Consider the following 20,788-nt stretch of genomic DNA (forward strand, 5'->3'; position numbering starts at 1 on the left):
AAATATTCTTTAGGGTATTTCTTGCTTCCTCTCACTTTCTTTCTACAGTACTATATAGCATGGAGTATTAAAGTTGTTGTTATCGAGCCTGAACCCTTGAAGTTCAAGTTCACTTTATGCACAGAAAGGCTAGGGCCTGCAGTTTAAAGTGAGATCCAAACAACTATGTGCCTCCACCAGGTGTCGAACCCGAAACCCCTTGATTAGAAGGCCTCCCCGACAATCTAGCGCTTTGTTCTCTTTGCCGATTGCTGCACTTTGTCCTTAAACAGACCTCCGTGGCGGAGTGGTTTTAGTACAGCACGTTACGACGCCAGGGTTCGAATCCCGGCGGGTGTTCTTTGTGAGGGTTTGTTCATCAATTTCATCATATCATCACTCATTCTCATAGTCGCGATTAGCCAAACGTGGCAGAGAAGCAAAGTAAAATAAACCAAATCAATCAATCAAGAACATTGTGGAGACCGAAAATTGTCGTTGCCTTAGAAATGTTTCTATTCAGTTTCCTAAGGTGCTAGTTTCTGTTCAAAGAACTTCACTTTATAGCGACAAAAGTTGTTTTGGGTTGTTAGGGTCCCATTTTCGTTTACGCCAGAACAGATTATGGTTTAACATTTCTAGTTTACACTTTAAAACTGCTTAAGAAAACCCAAGGACTCCTTACTGTTTTTTATTACAAACTTCTAAAATAAACTAGCGGTTAATAAATGTTTAATTTGCCACTGAAAGCTGGAGGGCTTTGTTTTACATAGTTAAAACTAATACAAAAATTACCTCCAGTTGCCTTAGATTAATCTTAGGTTAGTAATATAGATTAATCAACAGAAAAAAAAACACTTTAACCTCAATAAAATGAATATGGTCGACCTCTTCTTACGATATTTACTCAGCGCTGCGTTTTACTTTTACTTTCATCAACACTTCAATACGAAAGTACACATTTCGAGAGCTGTCGACACTAGGGAACAGTTTTCGTAGAAGCTCCTTGATGTCTTCTTTCCGCCGCTTCTTCTTTTCCTCGAAGATCTTCGACGTCTATCCCTTGAAGTAATTCACCGCCGAATTCATAGTTCAAAGGTCGAACTTGGTATCAACGTTGTCACCTCGATTAGCAATTCTCAGTTCACAACTACACACTTGCAGTGTTCAAAATGTCCGGAACATAGGTGACTGTTAACTGTCCACTAGGCAAACGACATCTACAGAAACAGTCCACGAATAACCAACTGCAACTTGCTGCCGATAGCAAGATCTCCATTCCTAGAGATCTCGACGCCAACTGCTGCACGTAAACTTCTGCAGCCAAGGCGCGAAGTAACGCGGCCTTGCACTCAAAGGCTCAACAAACACTGCTCGTAAAACTTCACAGTGTTTTTCTTTGTCCCTTTACACAATGCATAGAAAGGTCAGTTCATTTTGCCCTCTATATCCTCCTCCTTCTCGGAAGAAATAATCAGTCCTCAAAATAATCGGTTATAACTTTCTACTTTTTTAAAAAGTTTCACGGGTTGTCTGATTCTCATCCATAACAACAGAATCAGCAATGTCTTATCACAGTTCAACATTGACACATAACAGCTAATTCTTTTCGACTAATTTAAATTCTCTCCAATGGCTAGACCAATAGGTAATTGTACGAAAAGAAGGTGCTGTTTCATTCGGATAATTCTGTGCGCCACTGGTTCACCATCCCTGACGGTCTCACCTCTATGTATATCACCTTGACATATCCGTTGAAAGTGTATCTAGAAACTACGAGATTTTAAACTTCCAAAAAAAGAAGACCACGTGAAGCGTTGCTAAATCTTACCAGGGAAAGCGGAAACGACTTTCGAGACCCCAGAACGGTAATTCGAAATGTTTTGGCAGCTGTTCAAAAAAAGTGGTTTGGATCCGAACATAAACCAATAACACGCTCGACTGGGAAGCCCATTATTAATCAACGAACTGCTGGCTCGGGACTTGGGGGCAAGGAATTCGTGAATCAAACATCGCTTGTTCGCTTCCGAGCCGGGCACAGCACTTCTTATGTCTTTCGACAACTTCGGATTAAAATCCACTCCATCAAAAAGATAAAATGTTATGTTTCCTTCAAGTTCTAAGTATAGGTATCATCACAGAAGGCCCTGTGTGCGAAGTATCTATTCTAACGTTATACTGGAATGATGACGTCATCAATACAAAAAAACAAGTTGTGTCGTCGATGAATATTAGCAATATACGAGGTACATTCAAATAGTGCAGGGAACCCAGTCAGTATTAGCGTGTGATTTTCTTCTTCTTAACATTCTGAGGTATAAATCTAGAAATCTGTGGGGAAAATCCACATTGCCATGGGAACGTGGTGAGCAGCATGTCCACTACCCACCTAAACATTATTTGAAGCCCTTGTGAAACGCTATTACTGTAGTGAACCCCTTTTTCAGCAGCACTGACGCGAACAACAAGCATTACAATGTACAGCACAGGCAATATTTGAGAATATTTTGATATTAAAATTTTGGGTGCGTCAGCACTTAGGCTTTCTTGCACCCGTCCATTATACGGGGTCCAGCGTCTTATCGTTACAAATAACAACTCTAGCGTTGCATAAATAAAATCCTAAAATATTCTGACTTCCGTTAAAAGCTGAGGCTGTAAACGGGTACTCAGCACACACATAAGGACAAAAAACAGGACAACGCACACAGAATTATACTGGCCATAGTGCCAGTCGCCTGAGCCTCGTTCGTCTGCAAAATGCAGTACACGGTGTACTAAATAGAAGTGAGGTTGACTTTTGGGCGCCTATGTGGAAGGTCACCCCTTACACCCCAGCACCTGCAATAAAAATAGTACATAGTACACTTCTCGGTTCCGTACATAATGTTATGTGTGTTGCCTAACTCTATGGGGAAGGCCGAACTTGCCATTGAAGATTTGCTATTGAAATTCAGCCAGCTCCGTAGAGGTAGGCAATCGTAACGAACAGGTCTGGGCAAGTCTGTGCAAGATTATGCACGCTATCGGGCAGGGATGTTACGCAATACACATAGGGAATTGAGTATTTCAGGAAATAGGTATCCCACTGACTACAGTACAGGGTAATTATAAATTATTCATGGGGTTTTTATGTGAAATATTTCCAAAACTATTAATATAAAATGTGTGTGCTAATCATGAAACGAAAGAACACATCTGAAAGTTTAATTTCTCATATTCGTAACTTTGGCTCCTGCCGACAGATGTCAGTACAAACTTAGTTTCCAAAATGGCGTCTATGCAGCAGAAAGCATTCTGTGTTTTGGAATATGAGAAGTGTTTTTCTGTTGTTACCATACAGCATGCATTCCGGAGACAGTTTGCAACTGCACCGTCAGGTCGCCAAAGCATTCTGCGATAGCATCGACAGTTTAAGGAAACTCGTTGCCTGTGTAAATGCCTGGATTGGCTGATGTGCTGAAAATGACTCAACGCTTTTTCCCATGGCCTCCTAGATCTCCCGACCTAACGGTTTGTGATTCTTTTTCCGTTTGGGGTCACGTTAAAGACACAGTGTATGTGCCACCACTACCAACAACTTTGGTCGAGCTGCAGGATCGCATTACAGCTTCATTTACGACCATTAGTAGGAATATGGTAGAGTGCGTGTGGTGCGAACTGTAGATGTGTGTTGTGTGACGAAAGGAAGCCACATTGAACATCTGTGGTATGCCTGAAGCTTGGACAGTTTCTATTTATTTTCATGTATCATACTTTATTGTATGTGTTATACATTATTTACTGCAGCAGTTTCAAACCCGATGAATCATTTATAATTACCCTGTACTATAAGTTCACTCCTTTGATCCGTATATTTTTTATTTTTTTTATTTTTCAATAATGAACTCAACAGGCTGGCGCCCAGTTAGAGAGTTCAGAGATACAGGTTTTCATACATGCTTCAGTGACTGTTATTTGATATTGTATTCATTACACAGTTTTTAAATTGTATATATGGCATAGAGAACAAATCATTTTTTTTGTTACGCTTTTCTAAGGCATTGTAGAGAATACTCATTCTCCAGATAGGGGATTTCTTGACAATGTTTGTTCGCGCTCTATTCACAAAAAAGGTTTGATGATTGGGTCGCGTCTTATTGTTAGGAACGCGTAATTTAAATTGTGAGATCCAATGAGGAGAGCGAAGTTTTCCATTATATATTTTCCAGAGCAGCAGCAGGTCGCGCACTGTCCTTCGATCGTCAAGCCTGTGCATTCGGAGCTCCTCTATTAGATTACTGTACGAATCAAATTTGGGATAAGTACCTTCAAGTTTATACTTCATATAACGTAACATCTTTGATTGTACTCGCTCTATTTTTGTAGTCTGTACTATACTGTCAGTGTTCGATACAACAGACCCGAATTCAAGTTTTGAACGCACTAATGAGTAATATAATACCTTAAGTGTTTGGGTGTCTCGAAAGTCTCTGCCCATTCTAATAATGAACCCGATAAGTTTGTAAGCGTTGCCTATTACTTTGTTAATATGGTGAGTGAAAGTTAGCTTAGAGTCAAAATATATTCCTAGGTCCTTTGCTGTTTCAGATCTTTTTAGATTGGTATTATTAAGTTTATATTGAAAATTTAAGATCGTTTTTTGTTTAGAATAAGTAACGGAATAGCATTTTGCTGCATTAAGAGAAAGACCGTCCCGCAAGCACCACGCACTCAACCTATTTATGTCTTGTTGTAGACACACAGTCTTCAATATTTCTTATTCTTTGGAAGAATTTCAGGTCGTCTGCAAATAACAGTTTCCTAGAATTAATCAAATGTTCCGGTAAGTCGTTGATTAATAGAAGAAAGAGAAGAGGTCCTATGTTGGACCCTTGAGGTACTCCGGAACGTACTAGAAATTCGCTGGATGCGTGGCCTTTATACGAGACATATTGTTTTCTATTCATTAAATATGACGCCATAAGTTTCCTGAGGGGAAGGGAAAAGTTGAAAGTGCCCAATTTACTTAGTAGTACATCATGATTTACGGTGTCAAAGGCTTTGGAAAAATCAGTGTATATTACATCCACCTGCCCCCCATCATCTAACACCGTGCTTATATAATGCAGTTTCTCGCCAAGGTTTGTTTCTATTGAGAAGTTGGGCAGAAAGCCATGCTGGAATTCAGATAAAGTTTCTTTGACATGTTATACATGTGGCAATATAAGATTTGCTCAAATATTTTAGCAGGGGCAGATAAAAGAGCTATAGGACGATGGTTTTGTATGTTTCTGTTCTCCGAGGATTTCGGTACTGGACATACAGCAGTAACTTTCCACCGTTCGGGAAACTGCGTGGAAGATAATATCGCATTGTAGATAACAAAGAGTGGAATTTTTAAAATGTCTACACATCCTTTGAAGATGTAGGGTGGGATTTTGTCTGGCCCCGCCGACTTCTTTGGCTTTAATTTTTTTACAGCTGCTTCAATTTCAGACATACTGATCATCTGAATGTTGAGTGAATCTAACGTTTTGCACTCTGTGTGCCCCGCCATGATCTCGAGGTTATACTTTGCCGTATTGTTTGCGTACACAGATTGAAAGTATTTCGCAAATTCATCAACGACGGTATTCAGGTTTAATATGGGTTCATTGTTTGAAGAAACTGGAAACTGTTTGTTTTGCCTGTTGCGATTTATGTACGACCAGAAAAGTGACGGGTCACTTTGAATATTACTTTCGATGTCGAACAAGTAATTATTATGGGCGGCTGATATTTCTTTTTTGATTGCTTTTCTGAGTTCTTTAAATTTGTTGGCATGGCGAACTGGGTTACCTACGTTTTGCTTCCATTTTTGGTGGTGGTGAGCCTTTGCTTTTATTTTTTTAATTATATTGGCGGTAAACCAGCATGGATATTTAGGAGGGGTAAGGCGTCTTATGGGAATGCACGCGTCAAATGCTTCGTGTATTATGTTGTAAAACATATCTGTCATTTCGTTTACGTTATCACAGAGTTTTAGTGTATCCCAGTTAACGACCGATAGTTTGTTGTATAGTTTGTTAAAGTCAGCTTTTTTGAAATTGTACGAGAGGTTGTTTGGCGGATGGTTACTCTGTGTCCTTTTTCTGTGCTTTATTTCAATTACGAGACAAGGATGATGCTTATCCTCAGGCACGAGTGGCTGGGTTTCTCGTGTCAACTGCATGCCAAAAACGTTACTTAGCACAAGATCGAGAGTTTTGCCGTTACTATTTTGAATGTTATTTACGCTGCGTAATTGAAAAAAGCACATATAATTGTATAAATCGCGACATACAGGAGTGGCGTTAACGAGGTTGTATTCGTTGCTTGTTATGCAAGGGATGTTGAAATCCCCTGTGAGGAGAATGTTATGTGTGGGTCTACAATGCCTTTCAAGAAAATTATAAAATAAGTTGTAAGACTTGTCGTTACAGCATGGAGTAAAGTAAACAATACAGATGTATAAGGTAGGCAGTCCATAAATTACAATTTTCACAAGCAATGAGTCGACGTTAGGGTCGTCGTTAAATTTGCCTACGAGCGTCGCTGCGTATTTGTTATGAATTGCCAGAAGAGCACCCCCGCCCAGATTTTTCCCAGAGTCAGTCGCGTTCCTGTCAGATCGGAACACGTTATAGCGATCATCAAAAAGTTCCGTGCTTAGATGGTTTTCATTAAGCCAAGTCTCTGTAATTGCTACGATGCTGTAATTGTTAGATAATATGTTCCGAGAGAACACTTGCATTTTGGTACGCAACCCGCGAACATTTTGGTACACTATGCTAAATATTTTAGTCTGAGAACTTACGTGTTTATGTTTGTGGGAGTTGCCCCCGGGCTCACATTCTTCCTCCGTTGCTGTCACTGCTACCACGTCACTTGGGGGAAGGGGTGGGGATTTCCAACCTGCTTCCGAGATTCGGCCTTCGTCTTCATCCCTCCATAGAAGCTGCACGCACCTTCCGAAACTCATGGCCTGGGGGTTTTGGACGTCCACGTTCTATCAGATGCAGTTCCAGACGCTGGCGATTGTCCACTGTGTGAAGGGGTGGGGGGAGTCCTGCTGTTTCCGCCGAGGTCGACGACTTCCTTCTTTCCTGGAGACGATCGGGGTCCTTTGTTCGAAGTTGTTGCCAAATTTACTTGTGCGTCTCTGGAACTTGCTGGAAGTGGTTTTGATGGGACGTTGTTGGATTTCAATTCTTCCAAAGTAAATGGTTTTCCATTTATGAGTAGCTTGTTATATTGCAATTTAGCATGTTGACCGCGAGCCTTTGCTTCCATAAGGTACGGTTTGAGTTCTGAACGTACCATCCGCGTTCGGCGCGTGTAGTCTTCTTGGATATAGACTGGTGTATTCTTGGCTCTATAACTGTTCAATAAAATTTCCTCCCTCCTTTTATAAAATGCCAATTTTACAATTATTGGTCGGGTCCGTCCGTTTGGCCTGCCGAGACGATGCGCTCTGTCAATGTCGAAATCATCAGTATCGATTCCCATTTCCGTTGATAAAAACTCCCTTACCAAGTCTTCTGTTCTGCCCCATGTCTCCTCACGTTCCTCCCTTATGTTGTAGAAAACGAGGTTATTTCTTCTTGATTGACTTTCCAATCTATCTATAGCGTCCTCGTTCATTAGCACTTGTTGCTTAAGCCTGTCATTTTCTTGTCTCGTGTCATTCAGTTCCTTTGTGAGTTTGGATATTTCACCCTTCAACATGGCCGTATCTTTGGTCACCGAGTTAAGTTTTTCGTCCATGGAGTCAAGTTTTGCCATGACGTCCTCGATGGTGCAGGGACCAGGATTCTCTTCCAAGCCACTCAACACTAATAACACCAGAGTAATCATGGCCACAAAAAGCAAACGCACTTCTTTAGCGGGGAGCTGCCCTCTCGCTTGCCCCGATTGGGGCCTCCACCTCCCGCTCCACGCGCCTATAGCCAGGCGCCACTGCACAACACTGTTTCCCATCCCGTTACACTTCACTGCACTCAGGAGCTGCGCGAAAACACGTCCGTTCTGCTTATTAAAAGCAGTATATATAGTTCTATTTTTAAATCAGAGTGCGATCCTTGCTATAGCCAGCCTACATCAAATACACATGCTTGCGGAAACTACTTGACCATCAGTACAGTGGCTATGAAATCCAAGGTTTACGAATGTTAAGGTAATTTGATTAATTGATTTGCTTTATTTTACTTCGCATTTCTGCCACATTTGGTTAATCGCGAAGATGAGGACAGCACACAACACGACCCCAACGGAGGAATATCCTGGCTGAGAGTCCTGGCGCCAGGGCCTGGTTAGCCTGCAAAATTTATTCCAGGGTGTACTATGTAGAAGAGCGGTTGACATTTTGTCTTGGCAAAGGTTCACCCTTTACACCCCGATGATATTGTGCAATTCGTATCAGGGTAAACAGCAGACCTCATTAGTCTATCTTTCACGGCACCACAGGGGTGAAGGTAATTTTTAGTTCATTAGAGATACGTTAGATATTGAATAGAAGTTAAGTCTTTGCATTGATCCATGGACATGTGATTATGGGTATACATATGTGTCGAATTACATAGGAAATGTATATTTACTATTACACCCTTTACTATTACAGCCTTCCCAGATAGACAGACACACACACACACAGAGAGAAAGAGAGAGAGAGAGAGAGAGAGAGACGGAAACAGAGACAGAGATAGTCAGAGACTTTGATTGATTGATTTGGTGCTCTAAGTCCAGTTTATGCACAGTAAGGCTAATCGGGACTGGGCCTACAGTTTAAAGTGAGATGTGCCTCCACCGGGTATCGAACCCGGGACCCCTTGATTACAAGGCGACGAAGCTATCACTGCCCCATCGGGGAGGCCCAGATAGTCAGAGACAGACGAACAGTGAGGTAGAAACACAGAAACAGGTGGACAGAGAGAGACAGAGAGATTGGCATACAAACGCAAAGAGATAGATAGAGAGAGGGGGAGGGAGAGACAGACAGAGTGAGAGAGAGACAGATAAAGACAGAGAGAGGCACAGATAGACGGGAAGACACACAGACAGAGGGAGGCAAACAGAGAGAGAGAGAGAGAGAGAGAGAGACGGGGATGAGAAAGAGAGAGACGGGGATGAGAAAGAGAGAGACAGAGAAAGACAGAGACAAACCGGGAGAGAGACACAGAGAGATAGAAAGAAACAGGGACAGAGAGAAAGAGATACGGAGACACACACACACACACACACAGAGAGAGAGAGAGAGAGAGACCTAGTTGAACACACACACACACAGAGGGAGAGAGAAAGTGGTGTGAAACGTGACATAAGCGCCAACAGAAAGTGCATTCCGAACACCACTGCCTGGTCAAGAGAGGGACAGTAACTGCTTTCCACGCCTTCATGAGCTTCTCCCCTATAAAAAAAAAATAAAAAAAAAAAAAATCTGGCGAGGACCCTCGGTTCCACGCTTTAATGCGCCTGCTTATCAACTCTGGAGTGTTGGATTCCATCCAATGTCCGCCATCTGGAGCCTTTCTTGCTTTAGCATGCTTTGCATGGGAGATATTAAGGCAAACCGGGAATTTCGTGGACAGAAAACTCATCGCCTTCGTTTACTTGGTTCAGCGCCATCTTGGAGGAAGTTTTCGGCACTTGTTGTGTGACTACGGACACCCACAGACAATTTTTCAAGGGTGTCAAAATCGAAGAGTTCTGTTTTCAAGTAGAATGCACTGACGCAGTGGCTACTCGTGGTTTTTCTGGGGTTACGGTAAACCGAGGAAGGTATGAAAAATGCGTTCAATTACACTGACGCAATGGGCGGAGTTTGAGCTTTTGCTTTGGGGGGGGCAGACTCTGGGAAGAAGCATATGATGTACCTGAGGGTTATTGAATATCCCCTAGTTTATAAGGGGTTCGGAGGCCTTCCCCCGGAAATTTAGAAAAAAACAACAACTTAAAAACACTGAGTTTTAGGCCTTTTAGATTTGAAAATGTTAAATTTCCTCGCTTAAGTAAAAAAATATTAAGTAGTATATTGGTTGTCAGTTTTAAAATAAGAAAACTATTCCATTTTGCATTTCATTATTTTTTATTGATACAATACTCGTATTACTTTAAAAAAGTTAAGGTACAATAGTAAGCTTTAGAAATTTTAGAAAAATTAAATTGAAAAGTCCCTTTGATGCCTCAGCAGTAACTGTTGACTCAACACAAAGTCATTTTACGTTTTTCTTTCTTCAAACTGTACACATCAATCAAATCGTCTAAGACCCGCTATTGCGGCGCAATTACCGCACATGCCATCATGCCAAATGTCAAGATTTGCGGTATGGCTTCATAACAAATATGTAGTAACTGAACTTAATCATGTGTTCTTTAAGTTGGAGGGAGGCCCCACTGGCCCCTCCAGAACTCCGCCCATGACTGTTACTAGCCTGGCCCCCCACACTTTACCTCCGCACTCGAGGTTCGGTGCACTTCATACTCGGCTCAGATTTGTCTAGGGGTATCTTTCTTTGTACGACAATGCACATGGGTTGCTACAAGTCAACATAATTATATAATTAACTACAAGAGACAACGGATAACCTTTGCGAAACCTTATTGCAATAGGGGATAAATTACCTTGTCCAGCATTTGTGAAATTAAAAACGGAATTTTTGGATATTTTCTATAGTTTAATTAACGTAAAATTTTAAGTATATACAAGTCGTATCCGAACGTTCATTTCTCTAATTATCGGGCCAAAACTCTAATTTTGAAATTGGAAATCTCCATTGTTTGTACCTGGATGCTTTACATTTCATGAATTACATCTGGAGTACGCTTGTCACAAGGTAAACTCGCGTTACTCCAAGAAACGTCTTAACAGGCGCGAGGTCGCCCGACGTGTACATTTCTCAACCTCCAGGATGACAAGGCACTAGGTTGCCCGGCGCACTGTGATTACTTCAAAATAACATCCAGTACAAACTACCTTTTCACCTGTAAACTGGACACCAAGGCACTAGTTTGCCCGGCAATCCAATCTCTTACGGCATCCGTTTCGGGAGACCTGTCCTCCGGTCCTAGCTGACCCAAGCAAAAACAGCCTCTCCCTTCCAAGTCTCAGTTCCAACAGCCGACCTCCCCCACTCTCATCTGGGAGTTTATATACGTTTTGTTGGCGTGTGTTGCCAACGGCCCTTCTATCAAAATTTTTAATCTCTAACAGCTAAACTGCCCGCCTTTCTTTTGAACGTTCGGAACACGAAGAAAGAACAGAGAGCTACATGGTATTTATACATGGAATAATACGAAACTAAAAATGCATAATAAATTGATTTACACTAATCACACATATACAGGGAGGTTATTTCAGTCGTTCACCGCCAGCGTGTCGGCCGTTCGGCGGACTCTTCATGCAACAGGTCCCGGCAAATTGCGTTCAGGAAGTCCGTAACAGAAACCGCTTGTTTTGTAATGTTTCCACTTTTCACAATTACAGTTACAATTACAATTGAAATAAGCACGTACCTTGTCGCAAGGATGCTGTGTGTGTGTGGAAAAGGTGTCCTCCCAAATACAAATATTTCTGGCACCTTATTTCTGACAGAAAATCTTAGATTAGACATCGTTACTTTATCGTCAGTTGTCAGAAAGGGAAGACAGCATCCCGGCGCATAAAGCAAACCGAAAGCGTAAAATGATATTTAAAAGTAATAATAATGATGATCACTAACCTCCTGTGTTATAAGAGATGTTGAAAATGACCTCCTTTAACAGCAATACAACACGTTTCTTAGGTTCAAGAGATCCTGTCTATCGTAATTCCCTGACCACTTTTCTGCAAGAATTCGTTTTCACGTAATTATCGTACATAAAAACTCTCTGTTCAAGACTATATTTGTTTAACGACATAACTAATGAATGAATAACAATTAACACACAATAAAGCACTGGCCATGAGTAGCACATTACAATAACACAGTATAAGCAACACGTGTACTGATAAACGCAAACAGAAGTGAACATGAACGTACACTGACGTCTGGTAGCCGACAGTGTTGCTAACCATTTTTCGGCAATGTCCCTACAGACGTAGTCAAAATGTCCCTACAACTGACCAAATGTCCCTACGCCAAGTAAAGCGACTAAAAAAATTATCACCTCATGAGCATGCAAAACAGAAGATAAAATATACACATTTACTTACCAAATCTTTCTGCTCGGTGCTTCCACAATTAATGAAGGAGCGAATTTACATTTGCCTATCCTAACTTAACCTAACCGTACCTGGAAGCGGCCCCGGCGCCTACCCAGCGTCGAATAACATGGGTACCTGGGGGAAACCCTGGGGGGGTAAAGGCGGTCAGGGGCGTGATGCTGATCACATCACCCCCACTCACGACCGGATCAAGAAAGTGTGGGGCGTTACCCTCACAACCCCTACACGCCTTCATGGCGTGGTGCTATGCACAGGGGAACACTTTACCTTTTTTGTACCTGAATGGTTCGTGGGGCTATCCGTCAATGGTTTGTTGGGCTACCCGTTTTTCGAGCTCAAATTTTAACTATGTTTGCCTTGCCTAACCTAACTTAACCTAACCTTACCGAGAATGCTCAGTGGGGCTATTCCTGAATGGTTTTGCGGTAATTGTGATTACGAACCGATAAAAAATATTTTTTTCGTAGCACTTTAACATCATCGAAGACGCCATTTTAGTATCCTGCAATTTTATGATTGATGTAATGTTGCCAAATTTACCTGTAATCAAATCAGTTCTTCTACATCGTGATTGTCGCTGTCACATGTAAGCACGTTCTTTGGGCAATATACTGAAATGAATAAGTTTATTAATTAGCCCTCCTGCACACTCCACCTAACAATCTGTATAACATTAACAACTATTTTACTGTTCTCTTCCGCTATTCTTACACAATCCATGCTCTCCAAGTATGAAATCAACAGTGTGGCAACGCTGTAGACAGCGTAACTAATTGTAATTTGTTCATATCAACAAATATGGCTACCATACTTGTATACGGAGAATCATTGCGAGAATTGAAATGCTTATTTTACAACTTCTACACGTTAATTAACATTTTTTCCCCCTCACCCCAACATGTTAACTTGAGATAAATCATCACGAATAATTATTTCGTGAGTATAAGACGTAGCATAGAAATTACAGAAGGGTCCGGTATTGTAAATTCTTGCCTTAATGAATAATAGGGGTGTGCGGGACAGAATTTTTTGGATCGGGACGGTAATTTTTTTAAATCCCGACATTCGGGACTGAAAAATTTGCAATTTCCCGACCAAGTCGGAAAATTTTCGGGACGGGAAATGTTCGAAATTTCCCGAAGCACTGGAAATCTCGAATTTTACAAGTCATTTTCACGTTAAGTGATTGTTTTTGCATTTCTAGAATAAAAACTTACAATTTTCGATAAGTTCCAGAAACTTACAAGGCAGAAAACGTCGAGAATTAACGACTTTTTAAAGTAAAGGATCCTGCACACCCCTAATGAATAACGTTGAGTCGTTTACTGTTGATTATGTTATTTGAAGTCATACATGCTGCTGCTGTGCAGAGATAGATGTTGGTTGGTGATGCTGTATTTCCTGCAGTCTTTAACAATTCTGGTCCATTTTATTTCCCTTTTTTGTTTTTGTATCACTTAACATTGAAAATATTCTTTCCGTTTCCGCTTTAGAATGTGGCAATGTTAGCACTATTTTCGCGAGAGTGGAAATGTTTTCAAAAAGGAACTTGCCTTGAAAGTTTTTGGTAACCGATAACATGTTCCAAAATTCTGATGGAGATTTGTTAGTTAGTTCTTTTTTCTCCTCTTCGCTAAAGTATCCAGATAAACTAATTCATAAAATGTCATTTACCAAGATTGAAAAAAGTACCTACGTTTTCCCTCATTTGGCAAAATCTGTCCCTACGTTCCTACGCGGGCGAAATTTAGTGAAAAGTCCCTATGCTTAGGGACATATCCCTACGGTTGGCATCACTGCCGACACGTGCAGTATGAAGCGCCCTCTCGCGGCTGACAACTCACCCAACCCCCGATAAGCTGCCGGCGCTGTCGCGACAACTGAGGATAAAGTAGCGATGACTAATCTAAGATTAGATGTCAGAAATAAGGTGCCAGAAATATTTGTATTTGGGAGGACACCTTTTCCACACACACACAGCATCCTTGCGACAAGGTACGTGCTTATTTCAATTGTAATTGTAACTGTAATTGTGAAAAGTGGAAACATTACAAAACAAGCGGTTTCTGTTACGGACTTCCTGAACGCAATTTGCCGGGACCTGTTGCATGAAGAGTCCGCCGAACGGCCGACACGCTGGCGGTGAACGACTGAAATAACCTCCCTGTATATGTTTATACACTTGATTACCCAATTAATTAACATATTAATAAATATTTCAATAAGGAAAGAAAAACACTGTTGCCCTGACACGGGGGCAGGGTAACGTGACTGACGCACGTCATGTTCACGTGTCGCCATAAGAAAGTAGAGACATAGAAGAGAAGACTTGAGAAAGCGGCAGGGAATGAGAGAAAGGAAGAGAATTAAACCAAACACGGAGTGAGAGAATGGGAGAGCAAAAGGGAAGTGGAGAGAAATAAACGAGAGACAGAAAGAGACGAAAGTAAGCCAAACACACGCACACATAGAGAGAGAAATAAAGAAGCAAGGACACATACATAGAGAATGAGAGAAATACAGGAAAGTGCAGAGGAATGAAGGAGAAATAGATAAAAAAAAAGAAGTAATCAACACATGCACACACAGAGAGAGAAATAAAGAAGCAAAAAGAGAATGGCAAATACAGGAAAAGAGAGAGCACAGAAAAAGTAAAGAAAAATAATGGATACATTTGTCGTATCGGACAAACAGATTTCTTCAAATTTACAGGAGAAATTACCGAATGCAATTTCTTTATACTTGTGGAAGTTCGGGGAAGTGTTTTCTCGCATCGTTCATTGAATTTTGCCGGTAAATCATCTATTTTTCGATATAAATGTGTGACCGATGCACGAAAGCTCTTGCATCCATTTACTTCCAGGTGGATATAGCCTGTGCGTGATGACGTAATCCCGGTCAGTGTTTCGAAACACGTGTTTTTGTAACTGAAGAAGGTACGTTTCCGCAAATGGTTTGTGGGGCTATGTGTCTATGGTTCGTGGGGCTATGTGTCAATGGTTTGTGGGACTATGTGTCAATGGTTCGTGGGGCTATGCGAGAATGGTGTGTGGGGCTACGCATATTTTTATCTAAACCAATTTTTAACTATTGTAACCTAAACGTGACCCTACCTAACCTAACCTTACCTTACCGGAAATGGTTCGTGGGGCTATGTATGAATGGTTCATGGGGCTATGCGTCAATGGTTTGTGGGGCTACGTAGGTATTTTTGGGTGCAGTGGGATGGAAACACTGCATGCCGATTACGGTAGTGAAACTGTGACCGCCATTTTGCGTATTACCGAAGGCAAAAAGAAACGAAGAAAACTTACTCCACATGTCGCAAATAGAGCTTATTTCCGTGAAATAAGCGAAATGCCACCTTCAGCAATGTTTCGCAATGCAGAATACGTTAAGTACGAATATTCAAATTAAATGAACAGGCAAATTTCAGCCGTTTGTCCGATACGAGAAATTTACCAAATAAGGAAACGAAAGATAGAAAAAAAGGGAAATATATAATTGAGAAAAACACAGAGGTGAGGGAAGGAGAGAAATAAAGAAGGAAGATAGAAATAAATAGATACAAAGACAGTATGACGTTTTTCAAGCACTTGATGCGAAATATTAGAATATTACATGTCTAATTGCTTCGGTAAAACACAAACGCAACCTGGGATAAAGAAATAAGAAACTACTTACAATTTTTCGATTTTAGGCTTCAGCCATCTTATTTTAGTAGTGCTGATGATAATTTTTCACCTCATTCTTCATTGATATTTTTTCTTTCCAGAATCGAATACAAGTTGACATAATTTCTACAAAGTTTTATATTAACAAATTCGAATAGTTTTTTACAATATTGTCCGATTTTAACTTATTATTGAATAATTTGAAATAAAATAGGTTTAAAAAAATCGCTACTATGTTGGTGAACAATAGATGGCTCTGGACTTATGAGTGTTATTCTATCATTTTTCTTTATCGTTTCTGAATGTTTTACTACAGTAGAAATGAGTTAATATCTTGATGTTTTTTACAGAATTTAGGATTTTATTTAAAATTGAGAAGATAAACCACATGTAGGAAGATAACAAAGTTTAATTTCAAATTGCCATAAAGAAAAATGTATGTAATTTTCTTTTATAGAAGTAATACAAAATAAATTTTTCTTGCCAAATGGCTCCCATATTGATATAACAGAAATTGTTGCAAAAGGAAAGTGAAGAGAAATAGAGTGGAGAGACAGATTAATAAACAAGTAAGAGAGGAATGAAGAGAGATAAACAAGCGGACACAAACGCAAGGAGAGAGGGAGAGAGAGAGAGATGAATAATCAAGCAGAAAATAATAGTAGTGGTGACCCACACAGCTCACCAAAGCAGCGGTTCAACTAATAACGTTTTCCATCACCTACAGCCCAGGGCAGGCGCTAGTCAATTTACCGCCCTGGGCAGTGGCGATAGATGATGCTTCTTTCCAACCCCACCCCCCGTCATTAAGTAGCAACGGGAAATTGAAAATCAATATATTCCTAAGTAAAACATCAAACTATAAAATATATAATGAGACTTGTTACGCCATTTCGATATTATTAAGCACAAAAGGATATTTCGCTCGACCACTTTGCTCATTACCTTACGTGGAGTAAAAAGTCATACCAGATAACTAGTGAGCAAAGAAATGTAAAGCCACACAACTGGTTTGCAATACACTGAGCCTCATGTGCGACCATTTGGACAGTTTTATTGTCGCCACTTATTTGAAGGAGCGCATCATAGACCTCTCAGTTAAGGTATCGAATCTGCTTTATCACCTTGTGGCACTCAGTGGTTTTAAAGTGAGACTACTGATATGATCCTTCAAAACGGTGGGTTGCCATTATTAACTTCCAACTTATATAATACAATATTATAACTTTCAAATTTTCATTAGGTTTATTTTTGTCTTCTCTTCAAATTTTGCAGCCCTAAAAATTTGCACGGTTCGACCCCCCTTCCGCCGGCCCTGCTACAGCCGTGACATGCCGTTCGTCTGTGTTAACGCTTTCATTCGTCTCTGTGTTTTAAAGAACTAACATCATACGTTCTGCCTTCAGAAAGCACCTTTCTTCGAAGTGTCATTCCCGTAGCTTAGGGGCTTGTTGCAGACACGTGCTACGTCTGAGCAGAGACTTGGGCAATGAGAATACGCAGCGAGGGACTGACTATAAGACCCCAGGGTACAGTTGGAGCTTGCAAACATAATTATGCAAATAGGTTTCAGATTATCTCTGAAGTTGGTGCGCCTCTGACAGCAAACTGGGCAACATAGGTCGACAGTTACGGGACGAGACTCAACAAGCTCTCGCAACGCGCATCTTCATTCCTAGCCACACAACGAGTTTCGAATTTTGATAGTTTTTCGCCGTGAGATCTTATTCTGAAATTCTGTATTGATAGTGTTGCCAACCAAGAGCATGTGTCACTAAAGGATAATTTTGTCACTTTATCCTTAATTGATTGATTGATTTGATTTATTTTACTTCGCTTCTTGTGCCACTTTTGGCTACTTTGCGAAGTTGGAAATGAGTGATGATGTGATGAAATTGATGAATGGACATTCACAAACAACCATTCCCAGGCTGGGATTCGAATCCGGAACTCCTGGCGTCGTAGCGCGATGGGATAACCATTCCGCCAGGGAGGCCGGAACTTTATCCTTAAGATCAGTCAAATTTCCATCAACCCACCCCTCCCCTCAAACATGCAGCCCTGTATTGAAATAATTTCCTTGCATTTCTTAAGCACACCATACACTTACGTTGCAATATATCGGAGTTCATAGTTCGCTTTAGTACATATCCTGATGAGGATGCCCCTTTCTCACAAAACATCTCTACGAGACGAGATTATAAAGAAATATTAATAGCTGAAGCGCAGACTGAAACTTGCCCACATAGTGACTTGCAAATAGTTTAAATACACGACTTTATCAGTCATTTGCAAAACAAAATCAAATTACTGTACTTTCTATGGGAGTTCGTGGCAGGGATTTTAAGGGTCAGTCCCTTATTTAAGTACACATGTCCCGCATCACTCGACAATCTTTCCAGGGTCGTCAATTGTCCCGTATTTGAAAATTACAACTTTTCCCGGCTGTTTCTGAAAGCCTATATCATAAACTTTTGTAGGATCATCATATTGGATAGCAGCATAATTAGTTCCGAAATTATTGTTCTATATTTATTTTTATTTTGCATATTTTCGTGCCTTTTTTGCTAGTTTTAGTGAATAAAAATCCTCTGTCTACTATTTACTTTTCATGTTCATTTTTAATTTGCATATATTTAGTGAATATTTTTTAGATGTTTGCATCATGTTGCATGCATATTTTGCTCATTTTTAGTGGGAATAAATCCCCAGTCTAGTGATGACTGAGAGTAACAAATAGTAAACGAATAATAACCACCTTGAGCAAAGATATCGATTGAGAAATTACTTTGAAATCACCCACCTCACTGGCATTGGCGTATGCAAAGGGGGGGAAGCTGATAGGGCTACAGCCCCTCTATAATTTGAGAAGAGCAAAATTTTCAAATTAATGCAGTAAAGAAATTGGGAAAACCCAAAGTGGTAAACACAAACCCTAAAATGACAATTAATTACAATTTTTGTCTTTTACTAACTTTTAAAACGAAGGCCGTGTCCGAAAGGTGTAAGACCGTGCTTGAAGCGAGCATCCTCCGAGAATGGTCTTGCAGTTCTCGTCTTGAAGTCGTGGACTGGAAGTGAAAGTCTTTCGAATTGCATTTCGACTGCAGCGCCAAATACGATCAGTGGATGAAAGTGAGGACTCGTTGTTTCCCCGCGTTTTAAACTCTTGCTTTTCATCATAGATATCACATAACATTTTCAAATGTTCTTATACATACATTTCCACATATTAGAAGAACTTCAACCAACAACTTGCCGACTTTCTACCTGCGTGATTTCAAACAAATGAACAACGGGTGCACGAGTCAAGCATTCAAGCCTGCAACGATGCGTGCTCCGCGCTGTGCTCGTTCAATTGGCGCTTTCCAACTGCACTAGCTGACGGCACTTCCAACAAGACCGTACTTCAAGCAGTGTTGTTAAAGATCCGGTAATTTTAAATAAATTCAATTCCGGTCCAGGAGAGAAAATCAGCAAGCGTAAATGGGTTCTGGACCGTAAAGAACCTTTTTCTCTGTAAAGTATTTCAATTCGGTCCAGGAACCTTTTCTTCGGATGAATGTAAACACAGTCCAAGAACTCATCTTTCAATGAAACAATACGCAATTTGGACCGATGTTCCTGTCCTGCAGGGGAACCCAATAGAACCCATTAGAATTTATGGGATTCTGGACCTTTAACATTCCTGACTTGAAGCCTCCTTTTTGGACCTTTCGGACAAAACCCAAGTCTTTTGCGTAGCTGCTATACAGACTGGACTAACGCTCCCTTTTTGTTTTTTGTTTTTAAAAAAAATGCTCTCGTTTCCCAGTTGATGTTCATCTAACAGAAAGAACATACCTGGACTGGCGCCAGAGGAATATCTGTATCGGGATGGGAATGGCGTGGTCGTTGTAGATGTCGTCGAGGGACCTCCTCCTCTCCATGGCTGCCAAAGGATCTGGAAGGAAAGAAGAAAAACATCATCGCTGGAAAAGTTATGAGATATTACCAGTGTGCTGAGAATAGGGGAACCAAGGCGGAATTTATACAGATGCGGTCTCGTGGAGTTACTACATGGGTTCTGAAGTGGGCCCGTACCCAGGGGAGGGGCTATACCACCCACCTCTCGAACTATGAAATATTTTAACCCTAGCTTACCCGAGGGGGCTGTCAGGCCCACCACATCTATTTATCAATTGTGATTTTTTTTATATAAAAAATTGAAAATAAATTATATTTATCCCAATATTTGTGTATTATTTTTGTTCATAAAACAAATATAATGTAAATAGGATGCAAAGTGCATTTGGTTGGTCTATCAGGCGCAATCTTTGAATGCGTGTAATTCGAGACACTCTTGCCAGTGACAGTGTACTCGTACAATTGACTGGTAATGATGGTAATTATCATAATTAATAAACAATTACATATAAACAAAAAGCACTAGTTAAGCATTATTATGGTTTTTGTGAGTTCTAGTGAATCGTAAAATATGTGTGAGACACTCATGCAATCATTGGTTATTATTTTTTATTAATGATGGCAATTTTTGTAATTATAATTAATAAATGACTGCACATATATAATCAACAAAGCAAGCAATTCAGTAACAAAATGATTTCTTGAATTTTAGTAATAAAAAAGTGTGGGCCTGTGAGCCCCCCCCCCAAATCTCAGTTAAGTAATTTTCTCGTACGGCACGGGTAAGCTACTCTTAATTTGAACCTATAAAAACGTACGAAAATAACATTGACAGTTTTTTTTTCAGATTTTGAACGAATTTCGATTTTTGTCTTGCATAAAAAAATGATTGTTTGTAAAGAGATGTTTCCAGATGTCTGCAGTCTCCAATATTTGATAATTTTAGTATTTTAACCATTGATGCAAGGCTATCAACAAGACGTCTCAATTTAGTCGGGACAGTCCATTTTTTTAAAATTCCTGCCCC

General features: G+C 40.4%; 1 protein-coding gene across 2 annotated transcripts in view; it reads right to left on the bottom strand.

Moving 5' to 3' along the window:
• The window catches only part of unc80 (unc80, NALCN channel complex subunit), a 310,307-nt gene that overhangs the window by 250,641 nt on the left and 38,878 nt on the right, over window positions 1–20,788 (bottom strand). For both annotated transcript variants that reach the window (XM_083128968.1, XM_083128960.1), the window contains exon 2: window positions 19,699–19,798. In XM_083128968.1, the coding sequence (XP_082985094.1) occupies window positions 19,699–19,784 (86 nt within the window). In that variant the 5' untranslated portion in view covers window positions 19,785–19,798. The remainder of the gene's footprint in view (window positions 1–19,698; window positions 19,799–20,788) is intronic.

The sequence above is a fragment of the Lepisma saccharinum genome, chromosome 1, assembly GCF_977018435.1.
Source record: "Lepisma saccharinum chromosome 1, izLepSacc3.1, whole genome shotgun sequence".
In the NCBI taxonomy this organism is placed as follows: Eukaryota; Metazoa; Arthropoda; class Insecta; order Zygentoma; family Lepismatidae; genus Lepisma; species Lepisma saccharinum.